Source organism: Dromiciops gliroides, chromosome 1 (assembly GCF_019393635.1).
Source record: "Dromiciops gliroides isolate mDroGli1 chromosome 1, mDroGli1.pri, whole genome shotgun sequence".
Classification (NCBI taxonomy): Eukaryota; Metazoa; Chordata; class Mammalia; order Microbiotheria; family Microbiotheriidae; genus Dromiciops; species Dromiciops gliroides.
Genome location: NC_057861.1, coordinates 4,095,790 through 4,118,395, shown reverse-complemented (window position 1 = coordinate 4,118,395; position 22,606 = coordinate 4,095,790). Strand labels below are relative to the sequence as shown.

The 22,606-nt window shown below is 42.5% G+C and overlaps 1 protein-coding gene across 1 annotated transcript; it reads left to right on the top strand.

Moving 5' to 3' along the window:
* The first annotated feature begins 1,379 nt into the window (after positions 1-1,379).
* LOC122735147 (zinc finger protein 345-like) lies at positions 1,380-18,093 on the top strand. The gene is made up of 5 exons (XM_043976487.1): positions 1,380-1,546; positions 6,469-6,561; positions 7,861-7,987; positions 9,347-9,442; positions 15,394-18,093. Exons 2-5 carry the CDS (start codon positions 6,526-6,528, stop codon positions 17,589-17,591), a joined length of 2,457 nt encoding a protein of 818 aa, XP_043832422.1. The 5' UTR covers positions 1,380-1,546; positions 6,469-6,525; the 3' UTR covers positions 17,592-18,093.
* The last annotated feature ends 4,513 nt before the right edge of the window (positions 18,094-22,606 follow it).

Sequence of the window (22,606 nt, the reverse complement as noted above, 5' to 3'; positions counted from 1 at the left end):
ATGAGAGGAAGTATTTCATCATGGCAATGAGAATCATCGGTCACTATCTCTTTCTTGGCAATTTTTTAGGTGAGGCAATTGGGGTTAAGTGACTTGCCCAGGGTCACACAGCTAGTGTTAAGTGTCTGAAATCAAATTTGAACTCAGGTCCTCCTGACTCCAGGGCCAGTGCTCTATCTACTGCGCCACTAGCTGCCCCTCTTGGCAATTTTTAATAAGAGGCAGAGAAGGGGAGGAAGGAAAGGCATTCTAGGCATGAGCCTATGCAACGGGGCAGAAATGGGAGATAGAAGAGCAGTGCTCTGGAATTATCTATAAATCCCACAGAGACACTGATGGAGGTAGGCTGTGTGGGGATAGGGTGGCCCCGAGTGTCTCAGTCTCCCCTGTTCCACTGACAGAAGGCCAGAGATTGTATCCAAAGGGCACTGAAGGGTCATCAGGCAGGTCTCTAGTGCTCCTTGTGCTGAAGATTCCCAAATCTACTTATCCAGCCTTAGTCTTTTTTTAAAAATTTTTTTTTTATTTTTTAAGTGAGGCAATTGGGGTTAATTGACTTGCCCAGGGTCACACAGCTAGTAAGTGTTAAGTGTCTGAGGTCGAATTTGAACTCAGGTACTCCTGAATCCAGGGCCGGTGCTCTATGCACTGCGCCACCTAGCTGCCCCCTAGCCTTAGTCTTTTTGTGGAGCTCTGATCTCATCTCTTCGCCTGCTTTTTGGACGCATCAAATTGGATGTCCTTAAACTCAGCTTTTTTTTTTTTTTTTTTTTTCCGGGGCAGTGAGGGTTAAGCGACTTGCCCAGAGTCACACAGCTAGTGTCAAGAGTCTGAGGCTGGATTTGAACTCAGGTCCTCCTGAATCCAGGGCCGGTGCTTTATCCACCAAGTCACCTAGCTGCCCCTTAAACTCAGCATCTTAAACGGAAAACAGACAAGGAGATTTCAGAATTCTTGAACACGAAGGTAATGTGCTTGTGGGTGCTGGCAAGATCAAGGGTGTGACCACCTTTATGCGTGGCGGGGGGGGGGGGGGGGGGGGGGAGAGGGATGCTTCATGGGAAGTAAGTAGGTCCAGGAACTGAGTATTTAGGGTCTTTGGGGGAGCATCAATATGTGTTCTGTAGTTCCCAAGTGTCACGGGGGAAATGGGTGTGGAGTTCCTTAGGGATTCTTCGGTAAAGAATTACACTCTTGCACACTGTCCAATTAGAATTAAAACGGTCTTTTATTTGGGGGAGGAGATGGCTTAGAAACTTCCTCTTTCCTCTGAACTACGTTTCCCAGAATGCCCTGCCCTCGCAGGGGGAGAGACCTTGCCCTACGTGGCTACGGTTCCTCCTGGAAGTCAAGCTTTTCCGGCACTCTGCCGGCTTCCGTACTTTGCTGTCGCCTCGGGCGCGGGCACTTAGGACTGTGGCATCCTTCTCCCTCAGGCAACCAGGTGGAGACTGAGGCACAGTGAGTGGGCAGCGAGAGTCAGGGAGAAACCAGGGGCGCCATGTTTCTCCACGTTCTTCCTCCCTAATGTGCCCCTGGGGAGAAGGTAAGCTTCCCCGTCTCCTCGTACTGCGTCTGCTTTTTCGCAGGGCTCTTTTCCTGACTCCCGCTTCGGCCCCGTCCTGAGACACGCGCACGCATTGGTTTGCCGGCGCCGCCTTGCGTGCCGTGGCGCACGCGCAGTCCCTGTGTTCTCTCGTGCTAGCCCCGCCTCCTTCCTGGTGGTTAATTTCCTCTTGGGACCCGCTGGTTACCGGCTTAGGTTTACTTCTGCCCGTGGTTCCATTTCACTCTCTTGGGTTGAGCTCTGTGTTGTCCTCAGTGTGGAGCGCCCTTCCTTTCTGATTTCCTCTCCTCCTCCTTCACCGTCTTCCCCCTCCTCATCCTCCTCCTTTCCCCAGTCCTCCTCCCAGGCTCTTCCCTCCTCCCTACCCGGTTTTCCCCGTCTCACTTTCTGCCTCCCAGTTCTCCTTTTCTTCTCTTTCTGCATATTTCCTAATCTCGTGTTTCTCTAGCTTAATTTTCTCCTTTCTCTCCTGTAATTTTCCTGTTCGTTTCACTTTCCTTTCTCTTCCCCTCTTTGTCATGTCTTTCCCTACCTGCGTCTCCCCCTCCCCCCCATCCCTCCTTACCTCCCCTCTTGCATCTCACTGACCTGTTTCGTCCTCTTGTCAGTCAGGCGATGCTCTACTGTGTCTGCTCTTCTTCTTTTCCTTCTCTTCAAACTTTATTTCCCATACAGCCCCTGGATTCTGCTGAACTTCGCTCTTCGTTCCCCCTGCTTTGTTCTTGATTCTTATTTCCAAATAGAAATCATCTCTACCTCCATACACACTCTTCCATGTCTAGAAACAGGGCTAATGCTGTTGAACATTCCCCCTTCTACCCAGGCACCGAAGTTCCCGATCTCAGAATTGTTAGTGTCTTTTCCTCTCTCAGTCCTTCACTTCTCCCCCACCCCCTTTCCATTGAATTGATAAGTCTTCTCAATGCTCAACCATCAAACAAACAATTACTTATTAAATGGTTACCCTGTGCTAGATATTATGGCAGGTACTTAGTGTACAAAGACAAATAAAACCATCTCTACCTTAAAGGAATGTAGAATCTGTCCTAGTGTTTGGGACAAACTGCCTCAGTTTATCCATATAACTTGAGGAGACCACCAAGCCAAGCAGAGACAGATTTATTACATCCTCATGAGGACGGGCAAAACCCAATTACACCTTGAAGTCTTGCAAAGATATGCCCAATCCTCTAGGTTTTTATAGTAATCTTGAAAAGGACTGTCCCCACGTACACCTAGGGTGGATGAGCTCACAATCTAACATCCAATCCTGTCTCACCCAAGATGCGTACCCAGTTTGTGATCCATGTATGGATACATGTCCAAGAACAAAGGGGAGAAGGGGAAGGGGTACAAGTCTGAGGAATGTCAAAGAAAGAGGGAGGCAGAAATCACTCCCTTATCTGACTGACAGGGACTGGAGTTTTGACATGTGAGAGGAGTAAGCCGACTATTTGGAGACACAATTTTTATTACAGGCCATAAACCAAGGTGTAGCTGGCATGTGGGAACTAAGTAGAAGTAAAGTAAATAGTGCTAATTGGTAGAACTGTGACAAGTAATAAAACTTAATGGGGCACTGGATATCTCCCAGACCCCATCTCTAAAGTTTACAGAACTGTCCCAAGTCCATTATCTCAACAATAAAACTTAAAGGAGACAGTGAGAATTTGACAAGCAATTAACTTTTTCTTTTTTTGGTGAGGCAGTTGGGGTTAAGTGACTTGCCCAGGGTCACACAGCTAGTAAGTCTCAAGTGTCTGAGGTCGGATTTGAACTCAGGTCCTCCTGAATCCAGGGCCGGTGCTCTATCCACTGCACCACCTAGCTGCCCCAAGCAATTAACTTTTAAGCAAAGCGAGAGGCTAGCTATTCTGGAGTGGGGCTAGGTATCTTTCAGACTCCATCCTCAGAGTTTAATCTGACTCAAATCCATAATTGTCCCCCACACTAGGAAGTATCATGTACACATATGTAAGTCACTAGAAACATAAAAATGAATACAAAATCATCTTTTATGTGGAATGGGCAGGCACTGGGCTGGGGTTTAGGGCGGGTCGTGTAGGTCTTCATGGAGTGGCATTGATATGGAGCCTTGCAGGGAGCTAGGAATTCTCTGTAGGGCAGGGGAAGGAGTTCAGGATGGCTGTGTGCACAGGCAAGAAGACGGAGCTTGTTTCAGAAAGGGAGAGCAAGCAGCTGATTCAGGTGCCTATAGATTGTGAGTGTATAATGAGCCAGGGAAGATGGCCTGGCTCAAGATGGTGACAGACAAGGAATCTACCTAATCCAAGGGGTAACAATGGGAACTTTAGAATTCTCACTGTGGCAGCCATGGAGAAGAGGGGTTAGGGAGAGGAGAGACACGCAGCGGTCGAGTCAGCAAGCGTTGATTAGATGCCTCCTCTGTGTCAGGCACTGGGCTAAGTGCTGGAGTACAAAGACAGGGCCACCCTAGTTTCTGCCCTCCAGGAGCTCCCAGCGTCATGAGGGAAATAACATGCCCACAGTGAAATGAAATGAAATGCCTTGTGAACAGCTGAGCACAGTACCCGGGCACAGAGCACAGGGCACATTGTAGGTGCTTGATCTGTATTAATTGATGAATTGATACAAAGGGAACGTGCTGGATAATTTCTATCATCAGCATGGAAGACGGTAACATTAAGGAGGATTGAGGAAGGCTTCTTGTCAAAGGTGGGATTTTAGTTGCCCAGGGAAGAAAGGAAGGAAGCTGGGAGGTGGGGTGAGGAAGGAAGCCGGTTCAGACATGGTGTGCAGCCATGGGAAATGCTCAGGGTTGGTCAGCAGATGGACCACTGGGTGAGAGGAACGGTGAGGAGGCCAGAGCCCCGGGAAGGTGGAAGATGTGAATGAGCCAGGTTCTAAAGAGCTCGGAACACCAGAGGATAGATGGCACGTTTTATATTAGTCAGGAACTATTGGGCATTCAGGTGGAACAATGAATAGTTTACTGGGCTTAGAACCAGGAAGACTCATCTTTTTGAGTTAAAATCTGTCCTCAGACACTTCCTAGCTGGGTGACCCTGGGCGAATCACTTCACCTGGTTTGCCTCAGTTTCCTCATCTTTCAGATGAACTGGAGAAGTAAATGGCAAACCACCCCAGTGTCTTTGCCAAGAAAACCTCAAAAGGAGTCGTGAAGTGTGGGACACAACTGAAACGATTGACCAACAACAAAGAAATCGCTGAAGTTCACTGCATAGGGGGGTAACAGGGACAGACCTACTCTTTAGGAAGAGAAAACCATTAGGTTGTTACAAGGCAAGTGAAGGTGAGGTGCGATGAGGCATAAACACGGGTGCTGGCTCTGAGGGGGACAAGACACGGCAGGCGATGTGCTGAATTAGGACCTGTGCGACTCAGCAGCTGATGGGATTTGTGAAATGTGAATGAGTGAGAGGGCAAGGATGACAGAGGCTGTGATGAACTTCCCTGCCTGGAGGCTGGGAGGCCCAGACAGAAGTAGAGAAGCGCCTGCCCTCCATCTCATTCATCCATCATCTCTTTTACTTCATCCTCACGGCCAGGACGCCGGCGGAGGTCACTGTCGTGTACCCCTCCTGCTATCACACTCACTTCCTACCTGATCTACCTGCTTCTGGCCTCTTCCCATCCAGTCTTCTGACGACTTGCACAATGTCCTTCCCAAGGCCTCGGAATGAACCTATAATTGTACTCCCAGATATTTAGTAGCTCCCTGGGACAAAGTGCAAGTTCTTCAGCCTGGTATTCAAGGCCCATGTCTCTCTGGCTCCCCTAAATAAATTCATCAATATCCATTGGACCCCAATCCATGTACCAACCCAGGAATGCTGTTCTGAGGTTCTTTCACCAACATCGCATTCCCAAAAAGCTTTAGACAGTCCACAGGAGTAAATGCCTGGCTCTCTCTTCCAAGGGAGGCATTTCATCCACTGCTTGCATGTATTTCTAGGCCACCCCCATCTCCATCATCCTTAGCCCCTGCCTGATAGACCCTCATCACCTTGGGCTCTCAGAAGTCTTATTTTCCCTCAAGGCCGTTCTCAGAACCAACTCCTCTGTGAGACTTTTCCTGATACTGCTTTCCCTCCCCTGCCCACCCCAGGATGTGGTTCTCTTTCCTTAAGTTTTCTTATGTGTACTTTTATTTATACGGGGCATATTAGGTGTATACTGGTGCCAACTACAACTAGGGAGATTTAAATTCTTCTTTGTGAGCATCTACAGATGCTACCAATTGAAAATGCAAAGTCTCCAACTCAGGGTTTATGGCTTTAGCAACTGTCTAGTCTTGAAGGATGGAGAAAATGTTAAAAATGCAATTTAAGCTTAAAAGTGAGTTGTGAGGGGCAGCTAGGTGGCGCAGTGGATAAAGCACCGGCCCTGGATTCAGGAGTACCTGAGTTCAAATCCGGCCTCAGACACTTACTAGCTGTGTGACCCTGGGCAAGTCACTTAACCCCCATTGCCCCGCAAAAAAAAAAAAAAAGTGAGTTGTGAGGGGCAGCTAGGTGGCACAGTGGATAGAGCACCGGCCCTGAAGTCAGGAGTACCTGACTTCAAATCCGGCCTCAGACACTTAACACTTACTAGCTGTGTGACCCTGGGAAAGTCACTTAACCCCAATTGCCTCACTTAAAAAAAAAAAAGTGAGTTGTGTTTGTACATTTTTTCCCCTGGAAAAGCATTAAACCTTTAGCAGCAAATGCCTGAAGATCAGTTCCACCTAAAAGTTCCCTGAGACGAGGAAGGAGCGTTGCTGTTTCTGCCTTTTTTGCCCCAGTGCCCAGAGCGAGTGTGCAGATCGTACTGACTGAGTTGGTGTGATCTAAGGAATATTGGAGGCAACAAGAGAGGGCCGGTCCTTTTGCTGATGGTTCCTTTTTCTTCTCCAGCTCTGAATTCTGAGGACTGGGCGCTTCCCCAGGCAGTGGGAGCATTGAGGAGGGGGAATGGCCCCCACACGCCTGTCCAACAAGGACCACCAGGTATGTGTCCCCATACTGTGGACCTGGCCTCCAGAGACCATTACCTCCACCCTTCCCCCGACTCCCAGTTAATTTACTAATATGGCATCTATGTTGTTGTGCAGATGTTTCAGCCATGTCTTACTCCTTGTGACTCTATGTGAGGTTTTCTTGGCAAAGATACTGGAGTGGTTTGGCCATTTCCTTCTCCAGTTCATTTGACAGATGAGGAAATGGAGGCAGACAGGGTGAAGTGACTTGCCCAGGGTGACACAGCTAGTAAGAGTCTGAGGCTGGATTTGAACTCAGAAGCAGAGTCTTCCTGACTCCTGACCCAGCACTCTATCCACTGTGGCACCTAGCTGCCCGTATATGTCAACTCTACTTACTGGGGATAAGTGAGGAGCACACACTCACTATAACGAGCCCCAAACCATATTTCTCACTGTGGCTAGACCTCTGCCAGGGGTCTGGGACGTTTGCTGGCATCTTAGTTGTCACCATGCAGGAATAACCCCTTCCCCAGCCCCACCTCTTCCTGTGTTGTCTCTCTCTACTAAAGTGTCAGCTCCCTGAGGGTGCATAGCCCAGGGACTGGCAGGGCCCAGGCTCCTCAGTGCTCTTTCATCCATTAAATCCTTTGGTGTGGGGCAGCTAGGTGGTGCAGTGGATAGAGCACCGGCCCTGGAGTCAGGAGGACCTGAGTTCAAATCCAGCCTCAGACACTTAACACTTACTAGCTGTGTGACCCTGGGCAAGTCACTTAACCCCAATTGCCTCACCAAAAAAAAAAAAATCCTTTGGTATGCTTCAAGGTTCAGGTTGAAGACTACCTCCTGTGCCGAGGCATCCCACTTCCCTGTGACCATTAGCGCACACTCTCGTGTCTTTCCTTTACTTGCCATTGCACGTTCTTTTACCCACATCAGATGGAGACCCTTCAAGGAAAAGCTTGTGGGTCATTGTCCATATTTTGCCTCGAGCTGAGTTACCTAATGGAGATCTGTTGTGTTAGATTACTAGAAGCAATGTATATTTCTGATGGGGGAGTTGCCGTGTTGGTGCTGTAGTTGGAAGAGCCCCCTGATTGACTTTCATCCCCTTGTAGCTCAGAACACCTGAGCTCAAGCATTCCGCCTTCAGCTGCCATCCCAACCTACTGAGGCAGTGGTGGCTGGAATCATTCCTCAGGTGTGGGCTGCACCAGATGGCCTCTGAGGGCCCTTCTGCCTCTTAGGCTTCTGTGAAAACCCACTTTGTCCTCTTGGGTCCATATTGGGAAGGGGAGCTGAAGGTGCAGGAATGTCATTGGTGTTTCAGGAGTCAGTGACATTTGAGGACGTGGCTGTGGACTTCACCCTGGAGGAGTGGAGGCGCCTGTGTACCTCTCAGAAGGAGCTGTACAGGGATGTGATGCTGGACAACTACCACAACCTGGTCTGGCTGGGTAAGGACGGCCCCTGGTAGCTCAGACTCCTATTATTGGAGAATCTTTTTTTTTTATAATTAATAAAGTATTTTATTGTTTTCCGTTACATGTAAAGATAGTTCTCAACTTTTGTTTATATAAGCTTTACAATTTCAGATTTTTCTCCCTCCCTCCCCTCCCTCCCCCCCCCCTAGACAGCAGGTAATCTGATATAGGTTTTATATATATATATATACACACATATATACATATATATATACACACACACATATATACATATATTCACATAATAACATTAATCCTATTTCTGCATTAGTCATGTTATAAGAGAAAAATCAGAACAATGATGAAAAACCTCAAAATAGAAAAAACAACGGCAGCAAAAACAAAAGAAATAGTATGGTTCATTCAGCATCTATACTCCGCAGTTCTTCTATCATGAGTTCCCTGGAACTCTTCTGTGCCATTGCATTGGTGAGAAGAATCTAGTCCATCACAGTAGACCAACACTCAATGTTGATGATACTGTGTACAATGTTCTTCTGGTTCTGCTCATCTTACTCATCATCAGCTCACATAAGACCCCCCAGGTTTCTCTGAACTCCTCCTGCTCATCATTTCTTACAGCACAATAGTATTCCATTGTATTCATATACCACAACTTGTCCAGCCATTCCCCAATGGATGGGCACCCCCTCAACTTCCAATTCCTTGCCACCACGTAAAGAGCAGCTATAAATATTTTTGTACATGTGGGTCCCTCTCCCCTTTCCATGATCTCTTTGGGAAAAAGACCCAAAAGTGGTATTGCTGGGTCAAAGGTTATGCACAGCTTTATCACCCTTTGGGCATAATTCCAAATTGCTCTCCAGAATGGTTGGATCAGTTCACAGCTCCACCAACAATGCATCTTGGCTTCTCTCCTTGATAAGTAAATACTGTGACATCTTTCCAGGGTTTGCCAGCAGTGGTTTCTCATGGAGAAACTGTAGAGTGCTCATCATCCTTTTGTGGCCATGGGACAGGGTCCTTCTGCCTGAGTGCAGGTGAAAGAGTCTAGGTTGGTACAGGTGGAAACTGACAGGTTCATTGAGTGGTCCCCGAGGCTCTTCCTCCATTGTCCCTTTTCCCCTCAGGTCTGAGATTCTTCCCTAAAGTCCCAGTGCAGAGACTGGAGACATGAGAGGTTCCCACGGTCTCAGTGGGTCCTTCCTGAGGCCAGGCCCACCCCTCGAGGCAAACCCTTGTCCTTCCTCAGAGCCCAGTCCTTTGTCTCCCTCCTTAGGCCTTCTTGGCATTTGCATTTTTCCCTGTGAGAGATGGACCAAAGTCAGAGCCTGCTTTCTGAGCCAGCCTCTCTGCATTTCCAATGTGCAGGACTAGCTGTTTCCAAACCAGATGTGATCGACCAGTTGGAGCGAGGGGAAGTGGTCTGGATGTCAGAGGGAGATGGCCCAAGAAGCACCTGTCCAGGTGAGTGAGTGAAAAGCAGGGAAGTCATGAGCAGCAACAGCACAGCTGGTTGTTTGTAGAGAGGACTTGGACAGTCTTGGACAGGCCTTTCTCATAGCTCCTGAGGCCCCTGTGGAGAAGAGCTGAGGCTGTCTGGGGTGAGCTGCTTCCAAGAGCCTCCTCTTCAGCTCAGCCAAGTGCTCTCTGCACCCACATCTTTCCTGTTTGTTTGTTCCTGCAGTCTCAGAGGAGAGTTTTCTCTTTCACCATTTTAGTGCCTGATCCTCAGCAGCCTTTCTTTCTCCTTGTGAACATTGCTTCTTTCTCTCTTGTTTTGTGAATGGTGTCTAACAAGATCAGGATTGGACACAGCCTGTTTGTTTGTCATGTCCCCTTTGGATTGCTTTTTATTATTGTTGTTCAGTCATGTCTGACTCTCTGTGACCCCATTTGGGGTTTTCTATGTTTATTTTTAAAAAAAAATTTTTTTTCAATTACATGTAAATATATTTTTTTGAATTCCAAATTTTTCTCCCACCCTCCCTTCTCTCCCCACTCCTGAAGCCAGCAAGCAATCTGATATGTTATACATTACAATCATGTTAAACGTATTTTCACATTAGTCATGTTGTAATGGAAGAATCAGAACAAAAGGGGAAAAAAACCACAAGAATAAGCCACAACAGCAACAAAATAGCAACAATAAAAGTGAAAATAGTGTGCTTCAATCTGCATTCAGACTCCATAGTTCTTTTTTCTGGATTTGGAAAGCATTCCACCATGAGTCATTTGGAACAATCTTGGATCATTGTATTACTGAGAAGAGTTAAGTCCATCACAGTTGATCATCACACAGTGTTGTTGATACCGTGTACAGTGTTCTCTTGGTTCTGCTCATTTCACTCAGCATCAATTCATGTAAATCTTTTCAGGTTTTTCTGAAATCCATCTGCTTATCATTTCTTACAGTGCAATTGTATTCCATCACATTCATATACAACTTATTTAGTCATTCCCAATTGATGGGCATCCCCATAATTTCCAATTCTTTGCCATCACAAAAAGAGTACCTATAAATATTTTTGTACATATGGGTACTTTTTCCCTTTTTTATCATCTCTTTGGGATACAGGCCTAGTAGTGGTATTGCTGGGTCAAAGGGTATGCATAATTTTATAGCCTTTTGGGCATGATTCCAGATTGCTCTCCAGAATGGTTGGATCGGTTCACAACTCCACCAACAGTACATTAGTGTTCCAATTTTCCCTCATCTTCTCCAACATTCATCATTTTTCTTTTTTGTCATATTAGCTAATTGGATATATGTGAGGTGGTACCTCAAAGTAGTTTTAATTTGCACTTCTCTAATCAGTAGTGATTGAGAACATTTTTTCATATGGCTGCAGATAGCTTTATTTTCTTCATCTGAAAACGGCCTGTTCATATCTTTTGACCATTTCTCAATTGGGGAATGACTTGTATTCGTATGTATTTGATTGAGTTCTCTGTATATTTTAGAAATGAGGCCTTTATCAGAAATACTGGCTGTAAAAATTGTTTCTCAGCTTTCTGCTTTCCTTCTAATTTTGTTTGCATTGGTTTTGTTTGTGCAAAATCTTTTTAATTTAATGTAGTCAAAATGATCCATTTTGCATTTCATAATGTTCTCTATCTCATCTTTGGTCATAAACATTTGGGGTTTTCTTGGCAGAGATACTGGAGTGGTTTGCCATTATCCTTCTCCAGCTCATTTTACACAAGAGGAAGATGAATATTCTTGACTCTGGGCCCAGTGTTCTATCCACTGAGCCACCTAACTGCCCCTGCTGTTAATTACATTTTTGTTAGTCTCATCTTTCTCCTATCACTTTAAAAAATTAAATTTAATAAGTTATCTTTTTTGTTTGTTTTCTTTATTCTGTTCCTTTCAATGGCTCCCCATGTTTATTTGAGTTATTAAATTTTAGTTCCGAAAAATCAAAACTTGAGCTACAACCAAACCATTGGAACCATTCCTTGTTTCCTGTCTTTTATTACCATCTCCTTCACTCCTGTCTCACAGGAAGAGGTGACCCTACTCCCTGCCAAGGCAGACTGTTCTCCCTACAAATGCGATGCCATTCATTCTAATGTCCCAGCAGAATGCCCTCCTCTGGTCACTACTTTCTCACTGATCTTCACTCTCTCCCTGTCTATGAACCTTCACTGCTGCCTGCAGACCTTCTCACATCTCATCCATCTTCAAAAATCCTCAGCTGATTTTTCTAGCTCTGCTATGATCCCCTATCTCTTCTGCCCTTTGTGTGCCCTAGAAAAGGCCTCTGCCGTGGGTTCCTCCACTTCTCTCTTTCTCCTCTTAATTCTCTACCTCTGGCTTCCCACTTTATCATTCAACCCAGGGTGGTCTCTCCAGTGCCTTTTCTCAGTGTGCATCCGTCTTGACCTCTGATGCTGTTGATCATTGTCTTCTTCATACTCTCTTTTCCTTTTGTTTTTACGACACTGCCCCTGCCTAGTTATCTCCCCACATACTGAGCACTTGTTCTCCATGTCCTTTGCTGGATTTTCATGTAGGCCTTGCCCACTAATCATGGTTGTCCCACCAGGCACAGTTCTGCACATTCCTCTCTTCTTCTTCTACACTTGTTGGTCTCATCAGCCTCCTTGGATTTAATGATCATCCCTATGCCTATGACTCTCAAATCTGCTCATCAACTCCCCACATGCCTATCAGACATTTCAAAATGGATGTTCAGTAGATATCTTAAACTGAAGTCATTAACTTTTCCCTCTTATCTTCTGTTCTTAAAAATCTTTCCTGTTATTGTTGATGCCATCATTTTGCCAGTCCTAATTCACAACCCCGATGTCGTCCTTGTCTCCCCTATATCCAGTCTTTTGTCATGACCTGCTGATTTTACCTTTGCAGCATCTCTCCAGTACAACCCCTTGTCTCCTCTGACACTGCCCTCACCCTGGTGCAGGCCCTCCTCACCTTACAACTAGATTATTGCAGTAGCTGCTGGGAGAGTCTGCCTGCCTCAAGCCTCTCCCCACTCCCATCCATTCAGTCACTAACGTGGTTTCCTGAAGTGCAGGTCTGAGTACGTCACCCCCATACTCAGTCAACCCCAGTGGCTCCCCGTCACCTCTCCCTCAAATACAGAATCTTCTCTTGGGCAGTCAGGGCTCTTCGTAACCCAGCCATCCTTCCCCACCTTTTTGGTCTTCTTATCTTTGTCTACCTCTGGTTATTCTTTGAAGTAATGACACTGGCCTCCTTGTTGATCCAGGCAGGAGATCCTCCTTCTCATTTTCTCTGACTGTCTTTCATGCCTGGAATGCGCTCTTCCCATATCTCTGCCTCGTGGCTTCTCAGCTTCTTTTATATCCCTTCTACAGGGATCCTTTCCCAATCCCTCTTAATTCTAGCGTCTTTCCTCTTTTGATGATTTCTTATTTATCCCGTGTGTGGCTTGTTTGTACACGTTTATCTGCATGTGGACTCTCCCATTAGACTGAGATCCCCAAGGGCAGTGTCTGCCTTTTTTCCTTCTCTTCCATGTACTTGGTACAGGGACTAGAACACAGGACACATTTAGTAAGTGCTTATTCACCTTCTATTAGCAACCCAGCTGCTGTGAATCCTTTAGAAGAGAAAGCTGCATCTTCTTTTGATAGATAGCCTGGTAATGAGACCCTGGGGAGAGTGGGTGTGAGCAACTTTCTTTCTCTTACTATGTATATTACCACAGTATCTTATTTACTCACGGTTCCTTCAGCAGAATAACAGCTTCTTGTTTCTCCACAACTATGTCAAAGTGGAGATTTTCTCTTCTCTGATGCAGTAAACATAAGGCATTTTCATTTTTCTTATTACCAGAGTGTCAACAATTTTTTTTTATCTTTTTATCTCATCTGAATTTTCCTGATAAGATCTTCCCATTTCCCTCTGAGACAGCCTTCCCCTTTTGACAAAGAAAGAGAAAAATAAACAGTTCAGCTAAGCTGATCAGCACATGAGCTAAGTCTGCCATGTTGTGCAGGACTCCATACCTGTAGTCTCCCACTTCTGCAAAGAAGGAATCTCGGGGCAGCTGGGTGGCGCAGTGGATAAAGCACTGGCCCTGGATTCAGGAGGACCTGAGTTCAAATCCGGTTTCAGACACTCGACACTTACTAGCTGTGTGACCCTGGGCAAGTCACTTAACCCCCATAGCCCTGGAAAAAAAACCAACAAACCAAAGGAGGAATCTCACCAGATCCCAGATTAGAGAAGTGGGCCCTGGTGGTCATCCAAGCCAATGAGGAAACTGAGCTTTGAAAAGTCTAATTGACTAATTCAAAGTTACCTGTATCACATGTGACCGAGGCAGAGATTGAACTCAGCTCCTCTGACTTCTGATTCAGGCCTCTTGTGTTGTTGTTTTTTGAAACCCAACTTGGTTATAAAATTCCCCAACATTAATTTTGATTACTTTGTTATTGTTGAGCTTCCCATTGACATCGTTATTATCAGTGTTTTCCTGATTGGCATCTTTTTTCCTATGTTAGTTAATGTTTCTGTGCCTCAGGGAAGTCCCTAGGATATATCTGTGAAGTTATAGAAAGACTATGCATGATATACATGAATAGTAGGTGTTCCCACAGCCCCAGGTCCCACATGCTTAATAACTATAGTAAGTAATTTCTGGCAATATTGTCATTTTTACTGGATCATTTCTACCTAGCTGTGGAACATACATAAATTTAATTAGTCCTTGATTTTTGTCAAAATTGTTGTACACTTGATTTTGTTCTTTCTCTTTCTACCAGTATCTTTCTGGTCTATAGAAACAGGATTTGTGGTTGGGAGGTTGATGAGGGGACAAGAAATATCTCCTAAAGCCTGTTTGCTCTGTCTGAGAGTTGAGCACATTTATATTTGGGTTCAAATTAAGAACAACTCACTGCACTTGCTAGATCTAGTGACTTAAGCAGTGCTTTTAACCTCTTTGGAACACAGATGCCTAATAAGTGATGTGAGGTAGTTGGAGAGTGTGATCTCTAAGGTCTTTCCCAAACCTAATAGTTTTTGTTGTTGTTTTTGTTTTTGTTTTTGCAGGGCAATGAGGGTTAAGTGACTTGCCCAGGGTCACACAGCTAGTTAAGTGTCAAGTGTCTGAGGCTGGATTTGAACTCAGGTCCTCCTGAATCCAAGGCCAGCGCTTTATCCACTGTGCCACATAGCTGCCCACCTAATAGTTTTTAAGGTAGACCATATGACTGGGGACAACTGTTTGTCAAAATACTTTGTGTACGTGTCAAAAGTGGTTTCCTGTTGCTTCTGCTTTGCTCCTAGGTCTGCCATGTAGTGTTATGCAGAAATGGTCTGTCCACTAGTATACAAAAAACAGGAAAGAGCCCAAAACATGAATTCAAAAGACCTCAGTTTGAATCTGTTTATATCCAAAATGTTGACCATGAGAAAATAGCCTATGGAGTCAAGCAAGTATTTGTTTAGCATCTCCTGTGTGCCTGGCATTGTGCCTGGCACTATGTCAGGGACTTGCAAAGGGAAGACAGAGAGCATCTCTTGGCATGAAGCAGCCTCTCTCTCCAAGAGCTTACATTTCCTAAGAGGAAACAATGTATACACATAACAGTATTTGAAAATATATATAAAGCCAATGAGGTGGAGATGCTAATCACTGAGGCACAGTGAAAGGCCTCATATAGGAAGTCAACCTTGAGCTGAATTTTAGATGAAATCAGTTTGAAGAGGCAGAGGTGAGGAAGGACTACAATGGAGATATGAGGGATAGCCTGTGGAGGCCAGTTCATTATAGACTGTAGTGTCTCTGAAGGGAAGCAATGTGTAATTGGTCTGGAAAAGTAGATGGGAACAATATTTTTGCTGGAGAGAGAGAACTCAGGGTAAGTATAATTCATGTGTAACAAGGGATATTTACAGTTTTAAAATTTTCTTCCAGATTGGGACACTAGGCCTGAAGCTAGAGAATCCACTACCAAGATTGGCCTTTCCATGGAAGAACCATTCCAAGAAAAAATTCAAGAGGGTAATCTCCGTGTCTTCAAGTTTGGCAAAGCCTGGGAATGTTGTGCTTTATTAGAAAAACTGAAGAGCAATGGGGAGAAACATTTTGGATATAAACAGATCTTTGAAATGAAGACTTCCAATCCAGTTAGAGGACATACATATAAAAAATATAGTGGTGGCTTCTGCCAAGGAACAATCCGTTCTCCACAATATAAGATTTCTCTTGGAAGAAATCTTCATCCGTGTGATAGAGAACAAAGGAGAGTCAGATGGTATTCATACGTGAATAGACAGAAAAGAATTTCCTTAAAGAAGATGCTTTCTAGGCATAATGAACATGAGAAATTGATCACTTATGATTCAGACCTTAATGAAAATCACAGTCAACATAGGGAGAAAGCACATTTAGGAAATGAATGCACTCAGACTTTCTCCAGTACTATAAACATTTCTCAGAATAAGAGAATTCATATTATAGAAAAATATGAATGTAATAAATATAGAAAAGCTTTTAGCGAAAAGACAGCACTTATACGGCATCAGAGAATTCGTACTAGAGAAAAACCTTACACATGTAATGAGTATGAAAAGGCCTTCCCACAGAGAGCTGATGTTACTATCTGTAATAGAATTCATACTGGAGAACAACCTTATGAAACTAATGAATGTGGAAATGCCTTCAGGCTGAAGGGAACACTTATTGAAAATGAGAATATTCATAAAGGTAAGAAACCATATGAATGCAATGAATGTGGGAGAACCTTCAGTCAGAAGGCAGGGCTTAATGGTCATCAGAACATTCATACTGGAAAGAACACTTATACATGTAATGAATGTGGAAAGAACTTTAGTCAGAAGTCAGGACTTGTCTACCATCTGAGAATTCATACTGGAGAGAAACTTTTCGAATGTAATGAATGTGGGAAAGTCTTCCACAAGAAGATTGGACTTAGGAGTCATCAGAAAATTCATTCTGGAGAGAGACCCTATCAGTGTAATGAATGTGGGAAGGCCTTCAGCCACAAAGCAGGACTTACCTGCCATGAGAAAATCCATACTGGAGAGAAACCATATCAATGTAATAAATGTGACAAGGCTTTCAGCAGGAAATCTGTTCTTATGGATCATCAGAAAAGTCACACTGGAGAGAAACCTTATCAGTGTAATGAATGTGGGAAAGCCTTCACCAGGAGGACGATCCTTACTCAACATCAAAAAATTCATACTGGAGAGAAACCTTACAAATGTAATGAGTGTGGGAAAGCCTTCAGTCAGAAAATAGGACTAACATGCCATCAGAAAATTCATACTGGAGAGAAACCTTATGCATGTAACAATTGTGGGAAAGCCTTCAGTCAGAAGACAGGACTTACAAGACATCAGAAAATTCATACTGGAGAGAAACCTTATCAATGTAACGAATGTGGGAAGGCCTTCAGTCAGAAGAGAACACTTACTGAACATCAAAATATTCATACTGGAGAGAAACCTTATGAATGTAATGAATGTGGGAAGGCTTTCAATCAGAAGAACACACTTACTGAACATCAAAATATTCATACTGGAGAGAAACCTTATGAATGTAATGAATGTGGGAAAGCTTTCAATCAGAAGAAAAGACTTACCAAACATCAGTATATTCACACTGGAGAGAAACCTTATGAATGCAAAGAATGTGGGAAAGCCTTCAGTCAGAAGAGAACACTAACTGAGCATCAGAATATTCATACTGGAGAGAAACCTTATGAATGTAATGAATGTGGGAAAGCCTTTGGTCAGAAGACCGGACTTAGTAAACACCAGAAATGTCATACAGGAGAGAAACCATATCAATGTAATGAATGTGGGAAAGCCTTCTCCAGGAAGACAAGACTTACTCGACATCAGAAAATTCATACTGGAGAGAAACCTTATGAATGTAATGAATGTGGGAAAGCTTTCAGAGAGAAGACAAGCCTTACTCAACATCAGAAAATTCATACTGGAGAAAAGCCATTTCAGTGTAATCAGTGTGGGAAGGCTTTTGGCAGGAAGACAATTCTTACGGAACATCAGAAAACCCACAGGGGAAATATAGGAGAGAAACTTTTGGAATATAATGAGCTTTTGGCAGAGAAGACACATTTTTAAATCTTGTCCTATTAAATTATTTTTTAAATTATTAAATTGTATGCTTTTAAATCTTAGAAACAGGAAAAAAACTAACAGATGTGGGAATGTCAGATAGGGGAGCTTAGAACTTGTACATAATTATAATACATACTGGAGAGAAACTTAATTACAGGAAAGCCTTCAGATGAAAGAAGATACTTACTGAACATTAGAAAATACTAGAGAGGAACCTTAATACTCTGATAAGGCACTTAAATGGTAAAGTGTGTAAGAATACCAAATCTGTTTTTTGGAACTCAGGAAGACTCTTGGCAAGTCACTTAACCTCTATTGTCTTTAGTTTCCCCATCTGTAAAGGAGGGACAATAGGGGTTGCTTTGAAAATACATTGAAATAAAATGTGCATATGGTTTTGCAAGCCTTGAACTATAAATGCTAGCTCTACAGAAATGATTGTAGGAAGGGCTTTTTGAAGGAGATATAACTAATGGAACATCAAAAAAGTCATATAAGTTGCTGAAGTCCCTTTTTCAAAAAGTCTATGATTGCTAGAATTGTTTTATTTCTTCCATAATATCTTCAAGTGTGCCTTTGATGTCTAGTATTCTTGAAAAATGTATTTTATATAGAGAAAGTAGGCATATGAATCAGTAGCTGTCAATGTTCTCTTTTTCACCTTTTTATAAAGTTGGAATAAGGTATAAGGTTTTTTCTAATTCCTTGCCTGCTTCCTCTTTACATACCTTATGAATCATTCATTCAACACCCTCCTTAACTTCATCATGGGTTTCATCTATGTGTGCTTGTTCCAATGCACTTCCCCCCTTTTCTTCTACCTTTTCTGTTAGCATTTCCAGAAGAGTAATTTAAAATCAATATATGGTTGCACTACTATGCTTATCAGTGAAAAAAAATTATAATGATGGAAATATTGGCAGAGCTTTTCTGTTTTCTTTTATTGTCCTTCCATTGTCATTCTTTTTGTTTGTTTGTTTGTTTAGTTTTTTGTTGTCATTCTTTAAACTCATTTTGGATGACTTAGCATAGCTACATCTCTCACCAAGCTTTAATGCTACATTTCAAAATACCAAGATAATACAAGTAATCAGGAAACAATTTCCTATTCAACAAGAGTTGCTGGGGAAACTGGAAAGCAGTCTGGGAAAACAAATTAAGTTTAGAACTACCATTTTATACCATACACTACAATAAGAAAAATGAATATGGGACCTGAATATTAAAGGTGCCATAAGAAATAATTGGAAGAAAACTAGAACAAGAGATGACTAAGGGGTGAATTAACCAAATGAGGGATACAGGCAATTACAAGAAAAACTACTTTCATGAAGTTGCAAAGTTTTTTTATTAATAAAATTAATGCAACTAGGGTAAGGAGAGAGGTGAAATGAATGTAATGAAGATCAAAATTTTTTTGTTTTTGTTTTTTTTGTTTTTTGGTGAGGCAATTGGGGTTAAGTGACTTGCCTGGGTCACACAGCTATTAAGTGTTAGGTGTCTGAGGCCGGATTTGAACTCAGGTCCTCCTGACTCCAGGGCCAGTGCTCTATCCACTGTGTCACCTAGCTGCCCCCAAGATCAAAAATTTTTATCAAAAATTTCTAATATTTATGGTACGTAGTGTCCAAAAAGACTGCCTGCAATTTTAAACTTAAAAGTTTAAAGCTGCGTGGCAGCTAGGTGGCGCAGTTGATAGAGCACCGGCCCTGGAGTCAGGAGTACCTGAGTTCAAATCCGGCCTCAGACACTTAACACATACTAGCTGTGTGACCCTGGGCAAGTCACTTAATCCCAATTGCTTCACTAAAAAAAAAAAGTTTAAAGCTGCATGAAGATTTTGGGAATGCTGTCTATAGGCAAATTATAGGAACATCTAGTATCAAATGATAAACAATCAAGTGATTAACACTCAAAAGGTAATGAAGGAATGATTCTTCAAAGAAAAATTGCAAACCCAACCATATAAAAGTGCTTCAAATCAAAAGGTAAATGCAAATCAAAACCGCTGAAATTTTACCTCACATCTTGCAAATTGGAAAAGATCACAAAAGATGGGAATAGTCCGTGTTCAAAAGGATATGGGAAGATAAACACAGTAATGTTTTGTTGGGACTGTGAATTAGTCCAGCTAGTTTTGCAAAGCAGTTTGGAATCATCTAGATAAAGTGATTTGAATGTTCATATCCTTTGGAACCAAAGATGCGATTGTTAGGCATATGCCCTGAGGAAGTCCCTACAAAAAGAAAGCATCTATCAGTACATGTTGTGGTAGCAAAGAACAGGAAGTAGATGCCAGTTATGAAGAATGGCTAGATAAATGGTGGTACCCAAATGAAATATTACAGTACTGTGAAGAGAACCCCAGCAAATTGGATGAATATGGATGCTTGGGAAGATGGACATGAACTATAAAATAGTGAAATTGGTTGTTGTCTTTTAAAATCAAAAGTATTTTATTATTTTCCAGATAAGTGTACAGATAGTTTTCAACATTTGTTTTCATAAGATTTCTAGTTCCAAATTTTACTCCCTCCCTTCCCTCCTCCCTCCCCAAGACAGAAAGCAATTTGATATAGGTTATATATGTACGTTCACATTAAACATATTTCTGCATTAGTCATGTTGTAAAGGAAGAATCAGAACAAAAGGGGAAAACCTCAAAAAAGAAAACACAAATACAAAAACAAAAGTAGAAACAGTATGGTTCAATCTGCATTAAAAATCCATAGTTCTTTTTTCTGGATATGGACAACATTTTCCATCAAGAGTTCTTTGGAATTGTCTTGGATCATTGCACTGCTAAGAAGAGCCAAGTCTATCACAGTTGATCATTACACAGTGTTGCTGTTACTGTATACAATGTTCTGGTTCTGCTCACTTTACTCAGCTTTAGTCCACTTAGATCTCTGCAGGGTTTTCCGAAATCTGCCTGCTCATCATTTCTTACAGGAGAATAGTATTCCATTACATTAATATACCACAACTTGTTCAGCCATTCTCCAATTAAAGGGTATTCATTCCCTCAATTTACAATACTTTGCCATCACAAAAAAAGCTGCTATACATATTTTTGTACATGTGGGTCCTTTTTCCTTTTTTATGATCTCTTTGGGACAAAGAACCTAGTAGTGGTGTTACTGGGTCAAAGGGTATGCACAGTCCCATAGCCCTTTGGGCATAGTTCCAAATTGCTCTTCAGAATGATTGGATCAGTTCACAAGTCCACCAACAACGCATTAGTGTTCCAATTTTTCCACAGCTTCTCCAACATTTAATATTTTCCATTTTTTGTCATATTAGCCAATCTGACAGGTATGAGGTGGTACCTCAGAGTTGTTTTAATTTGCATTTCTCTAATCAATAGTGATTTAGAGGGGCAGCTAGGTGGCACAGTGGATTGAGCACCGGCCCTGGAATCAGGAGGACCTGAGTTCAAATCCGGCCTCAGACACTTAACACTTACTAGCTGTGTGACCTTAGGCAAGTCACTTAACCCCAATTGCCTCATACACACACACAAAATAGTGATTTAGAACATTTTTTTCAAATGGCAATAGCTAGCTTTGATTTCTTCATCTGAAAACTGCCTGTTCATACCCTTTGACCATTTCTCAATTGGGGAATGACTTGCATTCTTATAAATTTGATTTAGTTCCTTATATATTTTAGAAATAAGGCCTTTATCAGAAACACTGGCTGTAATAATCGCTTCCCAGCTTTCTGTTTCCCTTCTAATTTTGGCTGCATTGCTTCTGTTTGTACAAAACCTTTTTAATTTAATATAATCAAAATCATCCATTTTTCATTTCATAATATTCTCTATCTCTTGTTTGATCATAAATTGTTCTCTCCATAGATCTGAGAGGTAAACTATCCCTTCCTCTCCTGATTTACCTATGGTATCATCCTTTATGGCACCCTTTAGTGCTCAAAAGAGGACCAAAATGATATCACTGTTGGGGTGAAGGTATAGTGTGACTGATCACACAATATGAGCTTACAAGGCTCTATCACAGGTCAGGCACAAATAGTCCAGCTGAACATTTGGAGTGGAGATGGCTCTATATTTGAGCATTTCACATATAGCAAAGCAAGAACCAAGAGAACAAACTACTCTCATGCTAAAGTATAATTGGGAAGAACAGCCACAAAGAAATTGTCAACAAATTCGATAAAACCAAAAGAACAAGCATCATTTTTTTTTTTAAGTGAGGCAATTAGGGTTAAGTGACTTGCCCAGGGTCACACAGCTAGTAAGTGTCAAGTGTCTGAGGCCGGATTTGAACTCAGGTACTCCTGACTCCAGGGCCAGTGCACTGTCCACTGCGCCACCTAGCTGCCCCCGAACAAGCATCATTTTAAAGACTAATATTAAAAGATATCTTTCCCTGTTCCTTTGGATAGGTCTCTGATCTTTGGAGAATTGAATATATTTTCAGAGTTGTTTTTTTTCCAATGTGCTGATCAGTTGTGCAGGGGTTTTTTTTTCTTCACTTAATATCTTCTTTGTTATATGGGATGAAATTGGGAATATCTAAGGGAGAAATGCAAGGGAGAAATTTATGTGGAAAATAAATTTGTATGAAATAATAAACTATAGAAGCACTTTTTTCCAACAAATGGAAACAAAAGAGCTGCTTTGTAATTGGGAATGGATGAACAAATTATGCTGTGATTTTTGGGAAATGTGGGAAAGCTTTTAGGAACTGATAAAAGTAAAAAGGACCAGAACAGCATTTATAGTAACTAACATTGTAAAGAAAAGCAACTTTAAAAATTTATCACAGTGCATTAATCTACAAGAATTCTAAAGGATCAGATTATATAACCTGTGATCTCCACTGGTGTGTATTGATAAAGGATGATCAGCTGAATTCCTTGAAAAGAAAATGTATTCACAGCACATTTTTAATACAAGTATACTTACTGAACACCAAATATTCTTCTTTTCTTTCTTTTTTTTTTTCCAGGGAAATGAGGGTTAAGTGACTTGCCCATGGTCACACAGCTTAGTT